This window comes from Podarcis gaigeae, assembly GCF_964106915.1.
Source record: "Podarcis gaigeae genome assembly, chromosome: 4".
NCBI classification, from domain to species: Eukaryota; Metazoa; Chordata; class Lepidosauria; order Squamata; family Lacertidae; genus Podarcis; species Podarcis gaigeae.
In genome coordinates, this window is record NC_139677.1 from 78,741,805 (window position 1) to 78,762,205 (window position 20,401).

At 44.3% G+C, this 20,401-nt stretch overlaps 1 protein-coding gene across 1 annotated transcript in view; it reads right to left on the reverse strand.

The window, feature by feature from the left end:
- Positions 1 to 20,175, reverse strand: part of CCNA1 (cyclin A1) — a 36,215-nt gene extending 16,040 nt beyond the window's left edge. The window contains exon 1 of the mRNA XM_083736993.1: positions 20,049 to 20,175. Coding sequence (XP_083593119.1) covers positions 20,049 to 20,133 — 85 coding nt within the window. The 5' untranslated portion in view covers positions 20,134 to 20,175. The remainder of the gene's footprint in view (positions 1 to 20,048) is intronic.
- Positions 20,176 to 20,401: the final 226 nt, after the last annotated feature.

The following is a 20,401-nucleotide window of genomic DNA, read 5'->3' on the forward strand; positions in this document are numbered from 1 at the left end:
CAACAGAAATGGGAAGCAGCCCAACTGGAAAGCTTGGGTAACCCCAGGGGTTTGCAAAACCACCAATAAATAAATAAAAATGCACACACAGACTTGCAAAACAACAGAATGTTTGCAAATATTAACTTGCTCATTCCTCTCTTTATTCCTATCACTCTCATAAGAAAACTGCTAAAGATCCTCAAGAGGCTTTGTAGCAAATATTTCAAACTGTGACTTGATGCCAGATGTAAATCTGAGAGCAGTACTGCTTTGCCATTTATCCGTTAGTTAAAGGAAAAAACGAATAAAGCCAAGTCTTGAGGATCTAATTATTCTCCTTCCTTGGTTTCCCTCTGTGTGTTTGAGAGGCTGTTCAAGACTCCCTGCTTGAGATCATCAGGGCTGCTCTTCGTAATTAATGTTTTGTGCCAGTCTTTTGTGGTTTGAAGGATGGAGAGCTGCAATAATAGCAGATGTGTAGTGCCAAACTCAGTCTATGAGATTCCTTCGAAAAACTGGAGGAGGGAGGGATACTTTTTAGAGTAAAAGAAATCCAGGTATCTCATCTGAGCTACAGATACTTATGTTTCTCTTGCTGTTTAAGATTTTTCTGAGTTGTTTCCATTTTAGGGAAGCACATAATGCAACCAAAAGAGATGCTTTGTACCATTGACACTCCTATCTCCAGAGACCTTGGTATAAGCACCTGTGTTTGTTTGCTTCTGCAGTAATAATACTGCTAAGCTTTCATTTGATTCTATGTTTAAAATGATTTCTACTTTGCCTTTTGGCTGCCAAGGAGGACTTGCAAGTGCTTTATGTGTTCAAAACACTTTGCAGTCATTATCTCAGAAATTGCTACAACAAGCCTGAAAGGTAGGACTGTTGTATTATCCCTATGCTATTGTTATCATTTTCATATTTCACTCTCTCCGAGAAGCTGGGGGTGGGGAGCGGGACAATAATACACTGTGACTTACAGCACAACCTTGTGCATGCCTACTCAGAAGTAAGCCCCACTGAATTCAATGGGACTTGCTCCCAAGTAAGTGTGTAGTGGAAATGCAACCCCAGAGAGGGGAGTTTCTGAGTGAGGCAGGATTTTAGCTGGGATTCCTTCACTCATCTGCCAAATAGATTTCACACAAGCTTCAGCAAGATTGATATTTGTATCATACAGAGTTCTACTGTCCTTAATGAGGCTTACTCCTGTGTAAGTATGCATAAGATTGCAGCCATACTGCCCAATTCTATAGGTTTACGCAGGTGTCAGTCTTATTTATATTCAGTGGGATGTGTTCTCAGGCAGGTTCAGTCGTGCTTCTTCACGTAGGATTTTGGCTTTGGTGTGATCCTGGCTTTCTGCCATTTCCCATTGCTGGTGGCTGTTGGGAGTACAGTATAGTGGTACCTCGGGTTAAGAACTTCATTCGTTCTGGAGGTCCGTTCTTAACCTGAAACTGCTTTTAACCTGAGGTACCACTTTAGCTAATGGGGCCTCCTGCCACTGCTGCGCGATTTCTGTTCTCATCCTGAAGCAAAGTTCTTAACCCGAGGTACTATTTCTGGGTTAGTGGAGTCTGTAACCTGAAGCGTCTGTAACTCGAGGTACCACTGTACATGTGGATGTGGAAGCAGAATAGAGAGAAACAGCGACACATCTTTCAACTCAGTAGATGTAAACAGAGTGAAAGTGCTCCTTCAAACACAACTTGGCCCAAGAGCCATTTCTCCAAAGACCCACTTGGGTGGAATCTACACACATTTTTTTTAAAAGTTCTGAAAATGCTTTTTTTTAAGTGTTTTTAAAAATACATTGAATTTTCCATAAGGCTCACCATCGCCATCCAGTGTCACATTGCACATTGCACTTAAAACGTTTTATTTGCAGCTGTACAGCTGAGTCCTTGGTGTTCTTTGCAAAGAACTGAACAGTGTGGCACCGGACAGTTCATCCTGTTTTTGATGCATTTCCTGTTGAAGCAAGGCCTTGGAAATGCTGAGAAATTGCTAGCAAGAGGCTAGCAGGGGATGAAGATTTTAAAAATTCTCTGCTTATCCCATACTTCCTCCAAGGAATTCAGAAAGGACTGGGCTCTCACCCATCCCCAATTTATCCTTGCAACTACCCCGTGGACATGGGCATAGCCAAGATTTTTTGGGAGGGCAGAACCAATGTGATTGGTCAGTTAAGTATTTCAATTGTTTTACTTGATGGGGGGGTGGGACAAGGCAGCTGCCCCTTCTTGGCTATGCCCATGCCTGTGGAGTCGATTGGGTTAAGAGAAAGTGACCAGCCTAGATTCACCTACAGTGATTTGAAATTCATATCCACACCGTACATTTAAAGCATATGCTTCCCCCAAAGCATCCTGGGAACTGTAGTTTGCTACAGGTTCTGGAAACTGAAGTCCTCTGACATTTAACCTACCCTTCAGCTATGGTCCAACACACCAACCACTATCCCGCACTGACCTTCCTCTGAGGAAGGGGCATAGCGCAGCCATAGAAGACCTGCATTGCATTCAGAAGGTCCCTGGCTCAGTCTCCAGCATCTTCAGATGGGCTGGGAAAAGCTTTCCTGAAATCCTGGAATCAGGGCAGACAATACCTGTGATCTGGTTCAGTATAAGAGAGTTTCCTATGACACTCGCAAGAGGGTATTACCACTGAACCTCTAGGGCTTGCTGATTGGAAGGTTGGCAGTTCGAATCCATTACTCTGTCCCAGCTCCTGCCAACCTAGCATTTCAAAAGCATGCCAGTGCAAGTAGATAAATAGGTACCACAGTGGTGGGAAGGTAAACAGTGTTTCTGTTCTCTCTGGCTTCCATCACAGTGTCCTGTTGCACCAGAAGTGGTTTAGTCATGCTGGCCACATGACCCGGAAAGCTGTCTGTGGACAAACGCCGGCTCCCTCGGCCTGAAGCAAGATGAGTGCCGCAACCCCATAGTTGCCTTTGACAGGACTTTACCATCCAGGGGTCCTTTGCCTTTATCTTTTTATCCTATGTTTATGTAATATTAGCATTCTTGGTTCTAGCATACCTTAATCCATAACTTGTTTGTTAGCCTTCAAGCATAGAATGAGTCATGGCTATTAAGGAGTTTGGGTTTTGTTCTTTCTTTACTTAAGAGTCCCATGGACTGCAAGAAAACCAAACCTATCCATTCTTAAGGAAATTAGCCCTGAGTGCTCACTGGAAGGACAGATCCTGAAGCTGAGGTTCCAATGAGAAAAGAAGACTCCCTGGAAAAGACCCTGATGTTGGGAAAGATGGAGGGCACAAGGAGAAGGGGATGACAGAGGACGAGATGGTTGAATAGTGTTCCCGAAGCTACTAAAATGAGTTTGACCAAACTGCAGGAGGCAGTGGAAGACAGGAGTGCCTGGCGTGCTCCTGAATTCTACTGAAATTCTACTGAAATCAATGAGTTGCAGAAGTGCTTAACTTTGGATAAATGATGCCCTGTCCCCTGTGTGTTTTCTGTTGATTGTGAAAGTCTACAGCTGAAACAGACTATCAAAAAGTTCCTTAGAAATAGTCAAGCTCGCAAAAATATACCATTTGTCTGATAATAAATGTTGGAAATGTAAAGAAACTGAAGGAACGTTCTTTCACCTCTGGTGGACCTGCCCTAGAGTTAAGGCTTTCTGGGAAATGATATATAACGAGTTGAAAAAGGTATTTAAGTATACCTTCCCTAAGAAACCAGAGGCCTTTCTTTTGGGCATCGTCGGCCAGAGGGTGTTAAAGAAGGACCGGACATTTTTTATGTATGCAACAACAGCAGCAAGGATACTCGTCGCTAAGCACTGGAAAACCCAAGATTTGCCCACTCTGGAAGAATGGCAGATGCAACTGATAGACTATATGGAGCTAGCAGAAATGACTGGCAGAATCCGAGACCTGGGAGAAGAGGCTGTGGAGGAGGACTGGAAGAAATTTAAGGACTATTTACAAAAATATTGTAAATTGTATGAATGTTAAGAAAGATGTAAGATTATCAACAATATGGCACCAATAAGTTAGTTAAAAGGAATATGAAGATAAATGAAAAATATAAGAAAAGATAAATTTTGGATAAATATTATGTTAAAATTAAGCTCTTAAGGTCTGGGTTAAATTATCTAAAATTAGGGATACAATATTGGAAAATTATAATATAAGAATTGAAACAAGGTGATAAATTGCTGGGTAAAGCTCGAAAATTTGGAACGCAGGAACGAGAGTTGTGAGGAAGTCCAAAGAAGTGAAGAAAATGTGGATATTGAAAAATTATATGTTATTTTGTTTGTTTTTTCTATTGTATTAAAAAAATCTTTAATAAATATTTATTAAAAACAAAACAAAAAGTTCCTTAGAAATAAAACATCATTATTTTTGCTGGGGTTGGAAAGAGTGCAAAGCTGAAGCTATCACCCTGGCAGAAACCTAGAGGTGGCATCAAGTAAACAGATTTTTAAACTCTCAGAGTTGATTCTCTGATGTTTATTTTGTTGTTGTTGTTGTTGTTTAGTCGTGTCTGACTCTTTGTGACCCCATGGAATCTCTTCCATTACTCTCTCAATGAGACAGAAGTTCTTTGGCGGGGCTGGATCATTCCTCACAGTATATTAATAAAAATACAGGCATATCTGAAACTTTGTAATTCTTCAGGTCACACACTGCATCTCCACTGCCACCTACCATATGCTCCTAAATAAAATTATGTCTTATTTTAGATGAAGCCACACTGTACCTTTCATATATGGTCAGACTCCTTAAATAGAACTTCGGGGCATTACATCCAACTCTGGACAAACGTTTTACAGCCACATGCACACAGGTTTATAGTTCTGGCAGCAAATTACCTTCATCTAAGCCTTAAGGGGAACATTACCTCAAAGGGAAATTCATCTTTGTGATCATTTTACATCCAGCTGTGTTACACAGAACAGACACCATAGTTTCCTTTAACTACAAGAGTACTAAGAAAGTATTTCGTATCTTCCGTTGGAAGTTAATTATTAGGCATGATGGACAGTGTTGAGCTTCTAGCCCCAAGGTCAACTGTAGCTTGGTATCTTTCCTTTCATGAGTCAGGATGTATTAGCTGAACACTGTTCAAAGCAGGGAAGAACAAGTTCAGTACCAGTTCAGTTCTGGCACAACAAATTCCTGGGCTCAAAATCCTGTATTCTAACAGTGCAATCCTATTGCTATCTCCTCAGAAGCAAGACCTGTTTACTTACCGGTACTTAATTTAAGGTTTTTTTAATTGCCAAGCGTGTAAAGCTGAATGTGTGCAAGTTAAATGTGCATAAATTGTGGGCTTACTGTATATCCATACTAGAAGATGCTCAACCTGTTGTATTTCGGCCTGCCACACTACTGTTAAATGCCCAGGAACTATGCTTTGCCCCAATGCCAGACCTAAACGAAAGCCTAGGCTGTAATCCTGCACTCACTTACCTGGGAGTTAGCAAGCCATGCTAAACACAAAATAACTCCTAGGGAATCCCTTATCTCAGACAAATCCGCCACAGAAAAGATACATCTTGGTTGTTAGAGGGGGAGGGGGAAAGAAGGGCAAAATACAGAAATCCACAGACTGCAAAATAAGCCAGAAAGGGGTGTGTGTGTGTGTTGCACTAAAGGGCATGGCAAAACAGCAGCTCTTTAGGAACCCACAGAATTCATCTGTCAATCACAGCTCTACCTTCACTCGTTGGCTAGATGGGAGCAGCCAGGCTGACTAACTGACACAATTTGTTTAGAAGAGTACCTAAACATTTAGCTTCATAACTTTTTTTGGGGGGGTGGTAGAGACTTACATATTTTATTTTATTTTTTTTAAAAAAGAAAGCTGAAAGTCTAAGGGTCCCAGTTGGCACATTCGTTGGTGGTCTTGTACTTCTAGGTAAGCATGTACAGTGGTACCTTGGGTTACATACGCTTCAGGTTACAGACGCTTCAGGTTACAGACTCCGCTAACCCAGAAATAGTGCTTCAGGTTAAGAACTTTGCTTCAGGATGAGAACAGAAATCGTGCTCCGTCAGTGCAGCGTCAGCAGCGGGAGGCCCCATTAGCTAAAGTGGTGCTTCAGGCTAAGAACAGATTCAGGTTAAGAATGGACCTCCAGAACGAATTAAGTATTTAACCCGAGGTACCACTGTATAGATTGAGGCTTTGGTGTATTTTTTTTTACACTGGATCTGGTTGGTGGATCTCAGAGATCTAGTAAAAATCAAAGTAGACCCTACAAGCTTAAGGTATGGCCACTCCTGGTATAAAGCTTAACTTAGCTTTTTCGGATATGAGAATGCACATTTAGTTCTGTAAATTACTTTTTGGAGAGGCCTCTTTTAACTGCAGCTGTAATTTTTTATTTTTAAAATACCTGATGTTATTTGATGCTGGCTTTAATATCGCTGTTTTTAAAACCATGTTTTGTGGCATTTTGTTAATTGTTGGTTAGCCACTTGGAGAAATTGGGGGGGCGGGGTTTGAACTAAAAGATACAAATGAACTGAACAAAAAATGGTTAAATGACAATAGCCCAATTATTGGATGCTTTCTATTGTCCTTTCAACACATTCTTTTTTTAGCCATCCTAAGTGGAGACTTTTATCCTGTGCTGGATGTGAATTGATTCTATATGCGTTGTCGTTTTACAATTGTTTTACATATATAATTGTATTATATATGAAAATGCTTCACTTTTTAATTTTATATGCAGTTGTTCTGTGTATGCTTTCTATTGTATCGTAAATCTTGTATTTTCACTACGGGAAGAAAATCACTTGGATTTTTTCTTGCCCAGTGCTGTTCAGTGAAACCAAAGCACACTTGCAGGGATTGGGGCCCTCATTTATGGCATACTTTTGACAGCTGGTATTAATCTCCGTTCAATGGAATTCATGTCCCAACTTGAGAGCCTTGTGATTGGAAAGTGACACTCTGGCTTCAGGTTACAAGTCACTATCAAGCACTTCTCTCTTTGCTAGCTGCATCTCAGATCTTGAAAGCAGGAAGAAGTGTGAAATAAAATAACTAAAAAAGAAGGGGGGGAAAACCCCCGCAGGGTTCACAGCCACTACCTCATAAAATAAAGAACATTCTCAGGAGACCACAGAGTGAATTAGATGTTGCAACAAAAACCGACCTGATACAGAAAGAAAGTCCATATTCGACTCAACAAAAAATAATAAGAGACATGACTTGGAGTTACTTTCCTTACTGGGTTGTTATTAATTTAACTGCATAATAAAGTTTTGAAAATTAAAAGCATTTTTTAAGCAGTGTGTGTGTGTGTGTGTACACTGACATATGCAGTGTACATACATACACACACACACACACACACACACACACATACCTAAGCTTAGAAAGGGAATTTTGACAGGAGACCTGAGCATTTTAAAGAAACCAAAGTTATGTTGACCTGAAAGTAATGGCAAAGGATCAAAAACAACAACAATAACTTTACAATAACTGCTAATGAAGATCCCGATCCAAATTTGCACCTATATGTATATGTAATTATAAGCATGTAATGAGTCCTATTAAGCTTCCTGAGAAAAATCAAATCCTAATAATATTCCCAAGATTGTCTGGATAAGTGCAAAGCACAGTAAACTTTGAGCATCAGTGCTTTCTCCATAAAACGTAACACTTTGGATTTATTTATTTATTTGACACAGTGACAAACACCTTAGTTACATCCTATTTGGATTCCTGTAATAGGCTCTCTGTGGGGCTGCCTTTGAAAAGTGCTCAGAAACTTCAACTGGCTCAAAGAAGCCAGACTGCTGACTGGGGATGGTTATAGAGAGCATACGACTCTGTTGTTACAATGAAGGGAGAAGGAAGGGTTAATAAGGCAAAGAAACTAAAAGCTGTGGTTAGGCAGAAAAACGCAAATGCGTCAGCTCTGTAGGCCAGAAGTTGCTTCCTGTTTTCAGCTCTGCAGACTGGGAGCTGTTTCCTGTTTTTGTGCTATCTATTTTAGAAATGCAAGACATACATGCAGGGCATGAGAAGGATTTCTCTCTACCTTCTCTGTACCATTGTACTTTGTAGGGGTTGCTCTCGAATATTTCCTGCAGTAAATTCCTGTACTAATCCTGTTTTTGCAGTTGCGGCATTACCAAACAATGGGTGTTTGCTAAAGTCAGGCAGGTCAAGAGTCCAGCTTCCTGCCTTACCAGCTAGCCAGAAAATTGCAGCTGTTTGCAAATTTAACCAGCCTGCCAAAGAGGTCTCACTCTGTCTTTTATAACATGCATTTGTTTTCATATTTCAAAACTACAAACCATGTTTGGGTGCCTTGGCAAAAAGGTGGTTTCTAGGGGGATGCATACCCCTAAACATTTTGTGAATCTAGTGGAAGAAACTAATTTTTAAAACTTTCTAGTTTCTTCCACGGCGAATCATCACCATGTTTCCTGCCATACGCTTCCTGTCTTAAGTAATGCAAAGATAAGAAAAGACACGTACAAGCAAGAGGGGAGGGGGAAGTGCTTAGCTAGCAGAAAGACACGTATGAGGAAGTGCTTACCCAGCAGATAGATGTGCCATATAAGGGAATAAGTTGAACATTTGCCAGCTGATTGGGAAAATTTGAGGAAGGAATGGGAGGGGGGGAATGCTCAAAAGGTATAAGAAGGCTTGCTGAAATGTATTCCTTTACAGCCAGTTTGCAGGAGCGATCCTGCTGGCTGTCCTGTGCACAGTTTGCAATAAACTCTTTTCTCCAAAGAAGAAACTTTCCTGGTGCTTTTTGCTCTCTCTCTCTTCGGCACTGGGGACGCGGGCAAACGAATTCCCTGGCAAGGACAAGGTTCAGCCTTCAGTTTGGTGCATTGGCCGGGAATTTTTGCCCCACCCCAGAGGGCCGGGGAGGGCCAGGCTCGACCTCGGTGAACAGCTCGGATCGGCGTTTTGCAGGCTCCAAGCGCGCACCCTGCCAATTCGTGGGGGGAACCAGCCACACCGCTCCGGAGTGGAGACACAGGTCGAGGGAGAAAAGAGAACTGGCCAGAAGGGGTCTGCAGCGAAAAAAAAGGTAAGCCCAAGGGAAAGGGCGAGGCCTGATCAGCCTCACCTGGCTGTGGCAGTACAGTGCCAGCCAGGAATAAGGGGATTGGTTGTACAGTACAGTACTAGCCACCAGGAATAAGGGGACTGGTTGTGCAGGAGAGTGCCACCAGCATAAATTTGGAACAGAGGAAGGAGGGGAAATTATATTGATGTGATTTGTATGTTGTGTGTGTTGCATGTCAGATACTCCAGTGATTGAATTGTCGAGTGTGGGCCGGGGTATTAGTGCCCCTTGGCCGAGCGATTGCAGGGTTGTGCGTTTTCTGCCAGGGCGACCTCGTGCAGGCCACAATCTGTATTATTTGGTGTGTGAAAGAATTTATAACCCGGTTAGGAGAGGAGTATCTGAAGAAAAAAAAAATGGGGTCTGGGGCAAGCCAATGTAGTCCCCTGGAATGCTTTTTAAACAATTGGAAAGCAGCCACAAAAAATGATGACTGGGGAATTAAATTAAGAAGACAGAGAATGAAGACATTGTGTGAAGTTGATTGGCCCTTACAAGGAGTTACTTGGCCTTCAGAAGGAAGCTTTGATTTGCAGCTAATCAGTCCATTATATCAGAACATCTTGAATGTCCACCCAGACCAGATCCCTTATATTTCTACTTGGAAAACCAATGTAGAGAAGAACCCACCATGGTTGAAAGCCTGCCGGGGCAACGCCCCACAAAGTGCAGTTTGTACAGTTCGACCGGCAGGGAAGTCAGAAAGGCCCCCAGTGATACCAGACCCAGAAGAAGAGGAGGGAGGAATTATTAAACCACCTCCACCCTATGCTCCACCAACTGCCCCTCAGGCAAATCCACCAGACCCAGGTCCCCAGGCACTGGGAGGAGCTAGCCCCCAGCCTGAACCCTCCAAGGCTGATGAATCAGATGAAGAAGAAGATGATGAGGAATTTTTAAAGGGATTACTTGAACTAGCAAAGAAAGGAAAAGGGTGGACTCAGTATCAGTCGATAAGATTGCAACGGTATGTACAACCTTATGCAGAAAAAGTAGATGTTGGTCCCCACTTGTTGGCCGCAGCAGAATGCCTCCCAACACAAGGGAAGAAATGGCAGAAGGAATGGATAGAAGCAGCAACCAGGGCGGCCCTCCATAAGTCCCATGAGGTGCAGAAAAAGGGTGGGGCTGGAATGATGCCTCTACGTAGAGTATATGATCCTCCGGCCCCCGCGGGACCTAACGGAGTTGTGCCCAATAGAACTTATACAGTTCAACATGTCCCCTTCTCTAGTGCAGATGTTTGTAATTGGAGGAATCAAAACCCTTCATTTGAGGAAAACCCAGCAAAAATAATTAAGCTGTTTGAGGGAATTTTCAAAACCTACAATCCCACTTATGATGATGTACAGTATTTGATGGATGCCCTGCTAACTACAGAGGAGGTTAGGCGAATTCATACTGAAGCCCGAGCACACATGAGAGCGCAGGGGGTAGGAGAGCCGGCTGTTACAACAGGATATCCTGAAAATACACCGAATTGGGATTATCAGACCACTGATGGGCAAAATACCCTCACCACTTATCGCCAGAATGTCTTAAATGGCATGAGAAGGGCAGCCAGGAAGCCTACTAATTTTGCCAAGATCAGGGAAATAATGCAAGGGAGTGAGGAGCCCCCAGGTGCCTATCTGGAAAGACTAAAGGAAGCTTACCGCCAGTATACCCCTGTAGACCCAGATGAGGTTGCCAATGCCCCGATCATAAAAACTGCCTTTGTAGCTCAGGCAGCACCCGATGTCCGCCGAAAAATCCAGAAGCACGAGGCTTTCATGGGCCACACCCTTGAGTGGATGTTAGAATTGGCTCAAACCACTTATAATCAGAGGGAGGAAGAGGCACAAAAGAAGAAGGAGAAATATCAAGCAAAAAAGTTGATGGCGTTACAGGTTACCACACCCACCCCTCATGAAAGAGGAAGCGCCCGGGGAGGAGGGCAAGGCCGTTTGGGGAGGAACCAGTGCGCCATCTGCCGGCAGGAAGGGCACTGGAAAAGAGAATGCCCACAGGCTCATTCAGGTGGAAGAGGACGAGGAGAACGAGTTCCAGGGCCAATCCCCATGGGACCTGGACAGGAACTGAGACCCTGGACATCAGCAAATGTCGGCAGGGGTAGAGGACGTGGACAGGGACCCCCCTGGCACCCCCCAGCCCAAAGGCAGCCCGGCGCAATGAGCCTGAGAGAGGAAGAGGAGGAATATTAGGACAGACCGGGCCCAGCTGATTTAGGTTCCCGTGAGCCCATGGTCAAAATACAAACAGGGAACCGAACCATCCCCTTCATGGTGGACACCGGAGCCACACACTCTGTTTTGCCAGTACCAGTGTCCAAGCCCACCAAGCAAACGATTAATATAATAGGAGCTACAGGCAAATCACAAAGAGCCCCATTCCTGCAATCTGTTGCCTGTAGCTTGGGCGGCCAAGTGGTCCAACACAAGTTTTTGTATATACCGGAGTGTCCCATCCCATTATTGGGTCGAGACCTGCTATCAAAATTGCAAGCCCAGATTTCTTTCCAACCAACAGGAGAAGTAACAATGACCACAGGGCCAGCAGGGGAATTCTCCTTAGAGGTACCTTTAAGGGAACACTGGTGCTTAATGATGGTAAAAGAAGAGGAGGGGATTATTTCAGAGGACCTCCTGCAAGAAGTTAACCCTGATGTGTGGGCAGAAGGCAACCCGCCCGGAATGGCAAAGAACATCCCACCTATAATAGTCAAGCCCAAACCATTCGCCAACCCTGTGGCTGTAAACCAATATCCTATCCCCCGAAGAGCTGCAGAGGGAGTATGGGTACATTTGGAACGGTTACTTCGCCATGGCATCCTGAGACAGTGTCAATCTCAGTGGAACACCCCACTCTTGCCGGTGAAGAAGGAAGATGGCACGTACCGTCCGGTCCAAGACCTTCGATTGGTCAACCAGGCCGTGGAAACCCTCCACCCCAATGTGCCCAATCCTTACACGCTGCTTAGTCTAATACCTCCTACTGCATGTTGTTTCACAGTATTGGACTTGAAGGATGCATTCTTCTGCTGCCGCCTGGCAGAGGAAAGTCAGCCCCTGTTTGCATTTCAATGGACAGATCCAGGAACAGGCACGAAGGTGCAATATACGTGGACGAGGCTTCCACAAGGGTTCAAGAATTCTCCAACCCTTTTTGGGGTAGCATTAGCATCAGACCTGTCTAGCTTCCCCACCAGCCCACGCAGAGTTTTGTTGCAGTACGTGGATGACCTTCTTTTAGCTTGTTCAGACAAAGACACGTGTATGGAAGCCACCAAGGACTTGCTGAACCATCTGGGTGAAGCAGGATACCGAGTATCTAAGAAAAAAGCCCAAATATGCCAACCCACTGTGAAATATCTTGGATTTGATATATCCTATCAGCGACGGACCCTAAGGGAAGAAAGGAAGCAAGCCATTATCCAGATTCCAGAGCCAAAGAATCGCAGAGAACTACGTGGCTTTCTGGGATCGGCAGGATTCTGTAGGATATGGATACCAGATTACAGCACAATTGCCAAGCCTCTGCATGAATCAACCAGAGGGACGGAAAAGGACCCCTTTGTGTGGGGAGAAGAACAGCAACAGGCCTTCCAGGATTTGAAAAAGGCATTGCAGCAAGCACCAGCGCTAGGTATCCCAAATCCAGAAAAGCCTTTCTCCCTGTTTGTGGATGAAGACCAGGGAACAGCAAAGGGAGTGCTATGCCAGAAATTGGGAAGCTGGCAACAGCCTGTGGCATACCTATCCGAGCGCCTGACACCTACAGAACAAGGTTTACCGCCATGCATGAGAGCAGTTGTGGCAGTAGCTACCCTACTGAACAAGGCAGACAAATTTACTTTTGGCCAAGACACTGTTTGTGTGACCCCGCATGCAGTCCCAGCTCTACTCGACATGAAGGGTACCTATTTCTTCTCCCAAGCAAGGATGAGAAAGTGTCAGATGCTGTTGTTGCACCCGCGTTTGAAGTTCCAGGTTACCACCGCCCTCAACCCAGCTACCCTGTTGCCGGTAGGAGAAGGTGAGGAGCAGACGCACGATTGCATTGAAGTAATGGACGAGGTATATTCCAGCAGGCCTGATCTCAAAGATGAGGCAAACCCCCATTGGCCTTCATGGTTTGTAGATGGAAGTAGTTTTGTTGAGGCTGGGCAACGGAAGGCGGGCTATGCAGTGGTGGCCCTGGAGGACCAGGTGATCGAAGCAAAGTCACTCCCGCCTGGAACATCGGCCCAGCTGGCAGAACTAACTGCGCTTACCAGAGCCCTGAGCCTGGCAAAGGGACAGAAAATAAACATTTACACAGATTCTAAGTATGCATTCCTGACTTTACATGCCCATGGAGCCTTATGGAAAGAAAGAGGTTTGCTTACCTCCAGAGGAAACCAGGTGGCCCACCCGCAAGTTCTATTGAACCTTCTGGATGCTGTATGGGAGCCCGAGGCAGTGGCAGTTATCCATTGCTATGGCCACAAGACTGGACCAGGGGAAGTGGCCAGAGGAAATCGATTGGCAGACAGAGTGGCCAAGGAAACAGCCCGGGAACTGGCCCCCACCTTGGTTATCGGAGCACTGGTCCCAGAAGAGATTTTAAGCACCACTGATAAACCAGCTTACACAAAGCAGGAAAAGGACACTGCAGACGCCCAGGAACTGACCTTGTCCAAGGAAGGATGGTACCTTACCCCTGATGACAGGATATGGATTCCAGAGTCTCTTTCTCGGCAGATAGTTCAGAGGTACCATGAATCAACCCACATAGGACCAGATGCTACAACCAAGCAGCTGGGGAAGTGCTTATATATATCCCACCTCTACCAACTGGCAGCCCAGATCTCCAGGAAATGCCTGCTATGCCAAAAGAATAATCCCAGAGCCGGACCACTGGCTCTCCCAGGGATTCAGCACAGTGGAACTGCACCTATGGAAGATCTTGTCGTGGACTTTACTGAATTACCCCGTTGTGGACTATACCGCTACCTGCTGGTGGCAGTGTGTACCTACACCGGGTGGGTCGAAGCATGGCCCACCAAGACTGAAAAGGCACTTGAAGTAACCAGGTGCCTGCTTAGGGAAATCATCCCTCGCTATGGATTGCCAAGGTCCATAGGATCTGATAATGGACCAGCATTTGTTCATGCAGTCCTACAGGGACTGGCAAAAGCGCTCCAGATCAACTGGAAGCTGCATACTGCTTATAGACCCCAGAGTTCTGGTAAGGTAGAGAGAATGAACAGAACTCTAAAGAATCAGCTGTCCAAGCTGACGCAGGAGACCGGGTCTAATTGGGTGGCCATGTTGCCCTTAGCATTGCTCAGGGTCCGCAGTCTCCCTTCAAAGCGGACCCACTTGTCACCCTTTGAGGTTTTGTTTGGGAGACCAGTCCCATATGTTAGAATGTTAACTCCATATGCTAGCCAAGATATGCAATTGAATAATTATGTGCAGTCACTCTCCCAAGTTCTCTCCTGTTTCCACAGGTGGACCCAGGCTCGCACCCCATGTGTGTTAACTGAACCGTTCCATCAGTTCGAGCCAGGTGATGAAGTGTGGGTGAAAGACTGGCAGCGAGCTCCCCTACAGCCTTGTTGGAGGGGACCATACACTGTGCTACTTTCTACACCTACTGCTGTGAAGGTTGCTGGCATCACCCCGTGGGTCCACCATACTCGAGTAAAGAAAGCCATTTCAGACTGGACAGTTACACCAGATCCAGAGAACTCCCTTCGGCTGACTATCTCCAGACGCCTGGTAGACGACCGCTCTGCTGATATCACACCGGAAGCTGATATCTCTACGCACAGCTGAAGAATTGGATGGGAGGGGCGCCCGCGGGCAGTGTCCCCAACGTAGAAACTTGCTCTCCAGCAAATTTAGAGGCACCAGTAGGTCTTTTGGTATTAGGACCAGAACCCCTTGATATAGTCACCCCATGTGTCAGGCTGTTGCAGGGGTGGATATATTCCTGTGGGTGCATGTTAATATATGAAGAGGGAGAGGCCCCTTTTGGATATAATATTTTGGAAAGACAGCACGAGGGCCCAGCCCATCAACAAGGGATTATAGGGAAATTGCTCCATATAGTGGGTGCTTCAGCAGAAAAGTGGAAAGTCACCCCTGAGGCCCGGAGAATAATTGAATACGAATATCAGTGGGCCCTTCAGCGATAAGAAGAAAAGCTAGAAATGACCCCCAAATATTGGTGGGTGGGAGTTATCTCAACCGCCCTTGCCATATGGATGTGCCTTTTCTTTTGCTGGCATGAACGTCACAGGTTCTGCGGGAGGCAACGGTCAAATCCTTCTACCCCCTTGATGATCCTCCTAGTATTCCTCGTTCTCATAGTTGCAGGAGACAAGGAAGGTGCTGCACCTGGTGAACATGGGCAGATGGGGACTAGATTATTGAATAAAACATCACGAGGAGAAAATTATCATAAGATGTGGAAAGACAATATTTATATCAAGGATATGTTTAAGTTCACCACAATGTTAAATCTCTCCAATTGTTGGCTGTGTATGCACATACCACCTTATGCTCAACGGCCAGGTTTGATGCTACATGGAATTCCCATTGATGATATCTACAATGTAAAAAATAGAAAAAACCCTGAAGAAGCTCAGTGGCCACCCGTAAAATTGGCCCTGTCCGAGCCAGCTTTTATTTGTTTAAAATTCTCTGAAGGGTCAACCCCACGAGGGATTTATCCTGATTGCTTATATGTATTGAATTTTGTATTTAATAGGACCTGCTCTGCCTTTGTTAATTATGGAAATACCTCACGGTGTTATCAATCCGATACTAGCGCCAAGTTAATGACTGATATGCACCACCTCCACAAAAGCTCTAGATCCAATTCTTCTGTTCAGCCCCTATTAAATTTCACCCAGGAGTTATGGCACGTAAGCCTCCTGTTTTCACAAGCTTTCAAATGGTCGGAGCAACAACGAAACACCAGTCACCTTCTTCCGGAAGAACTCTGGCTAATTTGTGGCGATGCAGCATTCAAATCTATTCCCCGAGATCTTACTGGAGTTTGTACCCTAGGAGTGGTGGTTCCCCTTTTATATAAGATAGGAGAGTTACCAACATCTCTCAGACTGCGTAACCGCAGGGCAGTGAATACACCCATTAACCACTATGTTGGGACCCAGGTATCGCGGGGCCTACTACCTTCCTTAGGGGCAGCCATGAATTATAGAGATCTTCATTTGCTCGCCAATTGGACAGAAGGGCTATTTAATGATACCATTAAGGCACTAAAGGACCTCAATCAAGAGGTGTCTGCTATGAGGGAGGTCGTTTTGCAAAATCGTTATGCTTTAGATGTAATGTTGGCCTCAAAGGGAGGAGTTTGTGCGTTAGTTCATTCTCATTGCTGCGTGTTTATCCCAGATAATAATGTCAGCATTTCGGCCACAATCGACCACATGGAAACAATGATAGCTGAAAACCCGCTAAAAAATACAGAAGGTGATCCATGGAATTGGTTATATTCTTGGCTCCCCGATGGTGGTTGGATCAGGCATATTATGGTATTGATAGCAGGGCCGCTTATAATCCTTTTGCTTTTCTGCTTCTGTATTCCCTGCTTGATGCAATGTATGCAACATATGATGGAAAAGATGATATCCCGCACGATGGGACCTCGTGTAATTGCTTTTATGAGAGAATATAGACCCTTACCCCAGAACGAATCTAAGTAATAGATTGTTCATAAAAAGAGGAGGGAGTGAAGGGAGAAGGAAGGGTTAATAAGGCAAAGAAACTAAAAGCTGTGGTTAGGCAGAAAAACGCAAATGCGTCAGCTCTGTAGGCCAGAAGTTGCTTCCTGTTTTCAGCTCTGCAGACTGGGAGCTGTTTCCTGTTTTTGTGCTATCTATTTTAGAAATGCAAGACATACATGCAGGGCATGAGAAGGATTTCTCTCTACCTTCTCTGTACCATTGTACTTTGTAGGGGTTGCTCTCGAATATTTCCTGCAGTAAATTCCTGTACTAATCCTGTTTTTGCAGTTGCGGCATTACCAAACAATGGGTGTTTGCTAAAGTCAGGCAGGTCAAGAGTCCAGCTTCCTGCCTTACCAGCTAGCCAGAAAATTGCAGCTGTTTGCAAATTTAACCAGCCTGCCAAAGAGGTCTCACTCTGTCTTTTATAACATGCATTTGTTTTCATATTTCAAAACTACAAACCATGTTTGGGTGCCTTGGCAAAAAGGTGGTTTCTAGGGGGATGCATACCCCTAAACATTTTGTGAATCTAGTGGAAGAAACTAATTTTTAAAACTTTCTAGTTTCTTCCACGGCGAATCATCACCATGTTTCCTGCCATACGCTTCCTGTCTTAAGTAATGCAAAGATAAGAAAAGACACGTACAAGCAAGAGGGGAGGGGGAAGTGCTTAGCTAGCAGAAAGACACGTATGAGGAAGTGCTTACCCAGCAGATAGATGTGCCATATAAGGGAATAAGTTGAACATTTGCCAGCTGATTGGGAAAATTTGAGGAAGGAATGGGAGGGGGGGAATGCTCAAAAGGTATAAGAAGGCTTGCTGAAATGTATTCCTTTACAGCCAGTTTGCAGGAGCGATCCTGCTGGCTGTCCTGTGCACAGTTTGCAATAAACTCTTTTCTCCAAAGAAGAAACTTTCCTGGTGCTTTTTGCTCTCTCTCTCTTCGGCACTGGGGACGCGGGCAAACGAATTCCCTGGCAAGGACAAGGTTCAGCCTTCAACAACAGTTCCACTGGCTATTGGTCTGTTTCTTGGCACAATTCAAAGTACCGGTTATGACCTTTAAAGCCCTATACGGCTCAGGTCCAAGCTTTCAGGAATTACGGTACTCCCTCATACAAACCTGTCTGGGTTTTGAGATCTACAGGGGAGGCCCTTCTCTCAGTCCAAACACCCTCACAGGCACGCTTGGTAGCTGCTTCCAGACCCTGGAACTTCCTTCCTGGAGAAGCTAGACTGGCTCCCTCCTTGTTGTCCTTCTGTTGGCAAGTGAAATAAATTCCACCAGTTTTGCTTTATAGTAATAAATCCCTTGGTCTGCCTTAAATACAAAGCAGAAGTTTGGGGTTTGGGGGGGGGAGGGAAGGCCTGGTGGTGAAACCCAGATATATCCAAGTCACTGGTAAAAATTGTGGGAAATTGTAATCAATATAACAAGCAAGCTTAGGGCTAGTTAATGCATGAAGGGGTTAAGACCACAGAATTGTATTCCTAGACTCAGCTACCTTACACCCCTCACCTCTTTTGTTTCCTCTTTTGTTCACCCTTTTCCCTCAGCATGTGAACTCGCTGAGATAGGACATACTTGAGCTTGCTCGCTATAAGCTCAGGCCATATGCTTAGAGCTATTTCACTATATTTCGTATCCCAAGATTTCAAACTGTGTTTACTTGCTGCTGCATAGATAAATGCATGAATCTGACATTTTTGTAAGTTTTGTAAGTAAAGTGTTTGAACTGACTAGCGTTGCGACCTGTTCATTGCAAGAGGGTTAAAAACAGGGAAGCGCTGGTGGAGACTCAGGGTGGGATGTTTAAAAGGTTTAACAGCCTATATTCCCATGCTGCTTGCTTTTGTGACTTTAAAACTCTGCTGCTGGGGCTTTTTCTTACTGGAGTTTGCTTGCCCTGCATTTCTGGATGGTAGGCGTCCAGCACACTCTTTTATTAATTACCCCCACATGGGTGATCTGTATCTATTTTTCTTCCCACAAAAATAAACACCAGAGTTGCCAGTCAGTCTAGCCAGAGGGAAAAAATTCTTCCCTACTATAAATTTAAGTGATGGCTGGGCATGAATGCAACCATTCATCAAGTCTCTGAAAGAGAAGTAGCTGTTGTGGTCCTTTAGCATCCATCCACCTGATTGATTGAGCCATCATTATTTATTTGGGACCATCTCTGATGTCGCAGAGGAAGACGGTCGCTTATCAGAGCTCAGAATGAATGGGATCTAATCTCTGAAAGAGGTCGTCATTTATTGGTCTTTATATAATCTTTTTTAAATAAAAAAAATCAAACTTATAACAAGTAATAATTTATCGACTGTGCCTTCCTGATTCATGAAAGCCTGATAATTAGTGTTATTTTTAGAACACTTGCAAGTATGTGCCTTACATACAAATACTCAGCAAGGCAAATAGTGTTGCTCTGAATGGGATAATTGCTTGCAGGGATTTGGGTAAATGATTAGGGTGGGTTAAGACAAAACTATACAGAGTTCCAGATTCGAATACTGCAATGCACTGAAGGTGCATCTGCCTTTGAAGGTTTTCCAGGAACAACAGATAGTGCAAAACTCAGCTGCTGGGTTATTAATTTGGACCAGTTCTATGGATCGCATCTCAAGTTCTTACAGCTACACTGGTTTCCTGCTTTCAAAATAATTAGGGCTGTCCTCTGCCCGGAATTTCCTGGACATTACTGGGATTTCAAAGGTGGAATTGATGTCCGGGGGGGGGGGGGGGATTTCCAAAAGACAGCGCTTTATCCTGGATCTTAGGCAAGAAAAGTCACTCTTTTGGGGCGTTTTTGTAAAACCACTTTGTGGTTTGTCCACAACATTCGGTGTGTCCTGGTTTTTACTTTTTGAAATATGGCAACCCTAAAAATAATCCAAGTCCATGCATTCCCCAAACTGATTTTTGTTAGTTTGGGAGGTTTTAGAGGGGGAACACAATATGAAAAATATTAAACATAGCAAGTTGATAACACCATAAAAGGTACAAAAAAGACTAAAGATTTTGGAATAATACTGATTGCAAGGACATTCAATCCTTCTTCCCCCTTGTTATAACAGACAATATGCATTGATTGATTAATTTGGTTCTTTCTGCTCTTTTTTATAATCAACTCCAAGTTTGATTTATTTTAAAATTCAAGCCAAATTTCAATATCGAAAATTGAAAACGCTTAGCAGCACAATCCCAGATCAACAGTCTCCTCTGCCTACCTCTTGCAGTTTTGGAGACAGGTAACTTTGGGGTATATCCCTTTGTTGTGCAGCTACCGTTCTTCAGTTCAGCCATCTCCCTCATTTATATTCAAAAGCAGAAAAGGTTTCCCTCTACACCAGAAACAAACTGTGTTTTGGATACTTAACTCAAGAGACTAAGCCAGGAACCGTCACAGCTTCTGAGGAGTTAAGCAAGCCAAGCCTCGTAGTATCCATGTGAACGAGACAATCGGCACTGTTTGCCCTTGGTATTCTGTGAGGTCTCGTGTCATTTATGAGATAATAAAAAACAAATACAAATGCCTTTTCTATGATCAGATTACAATTCACTTATTGTTAGGGGATTTTCT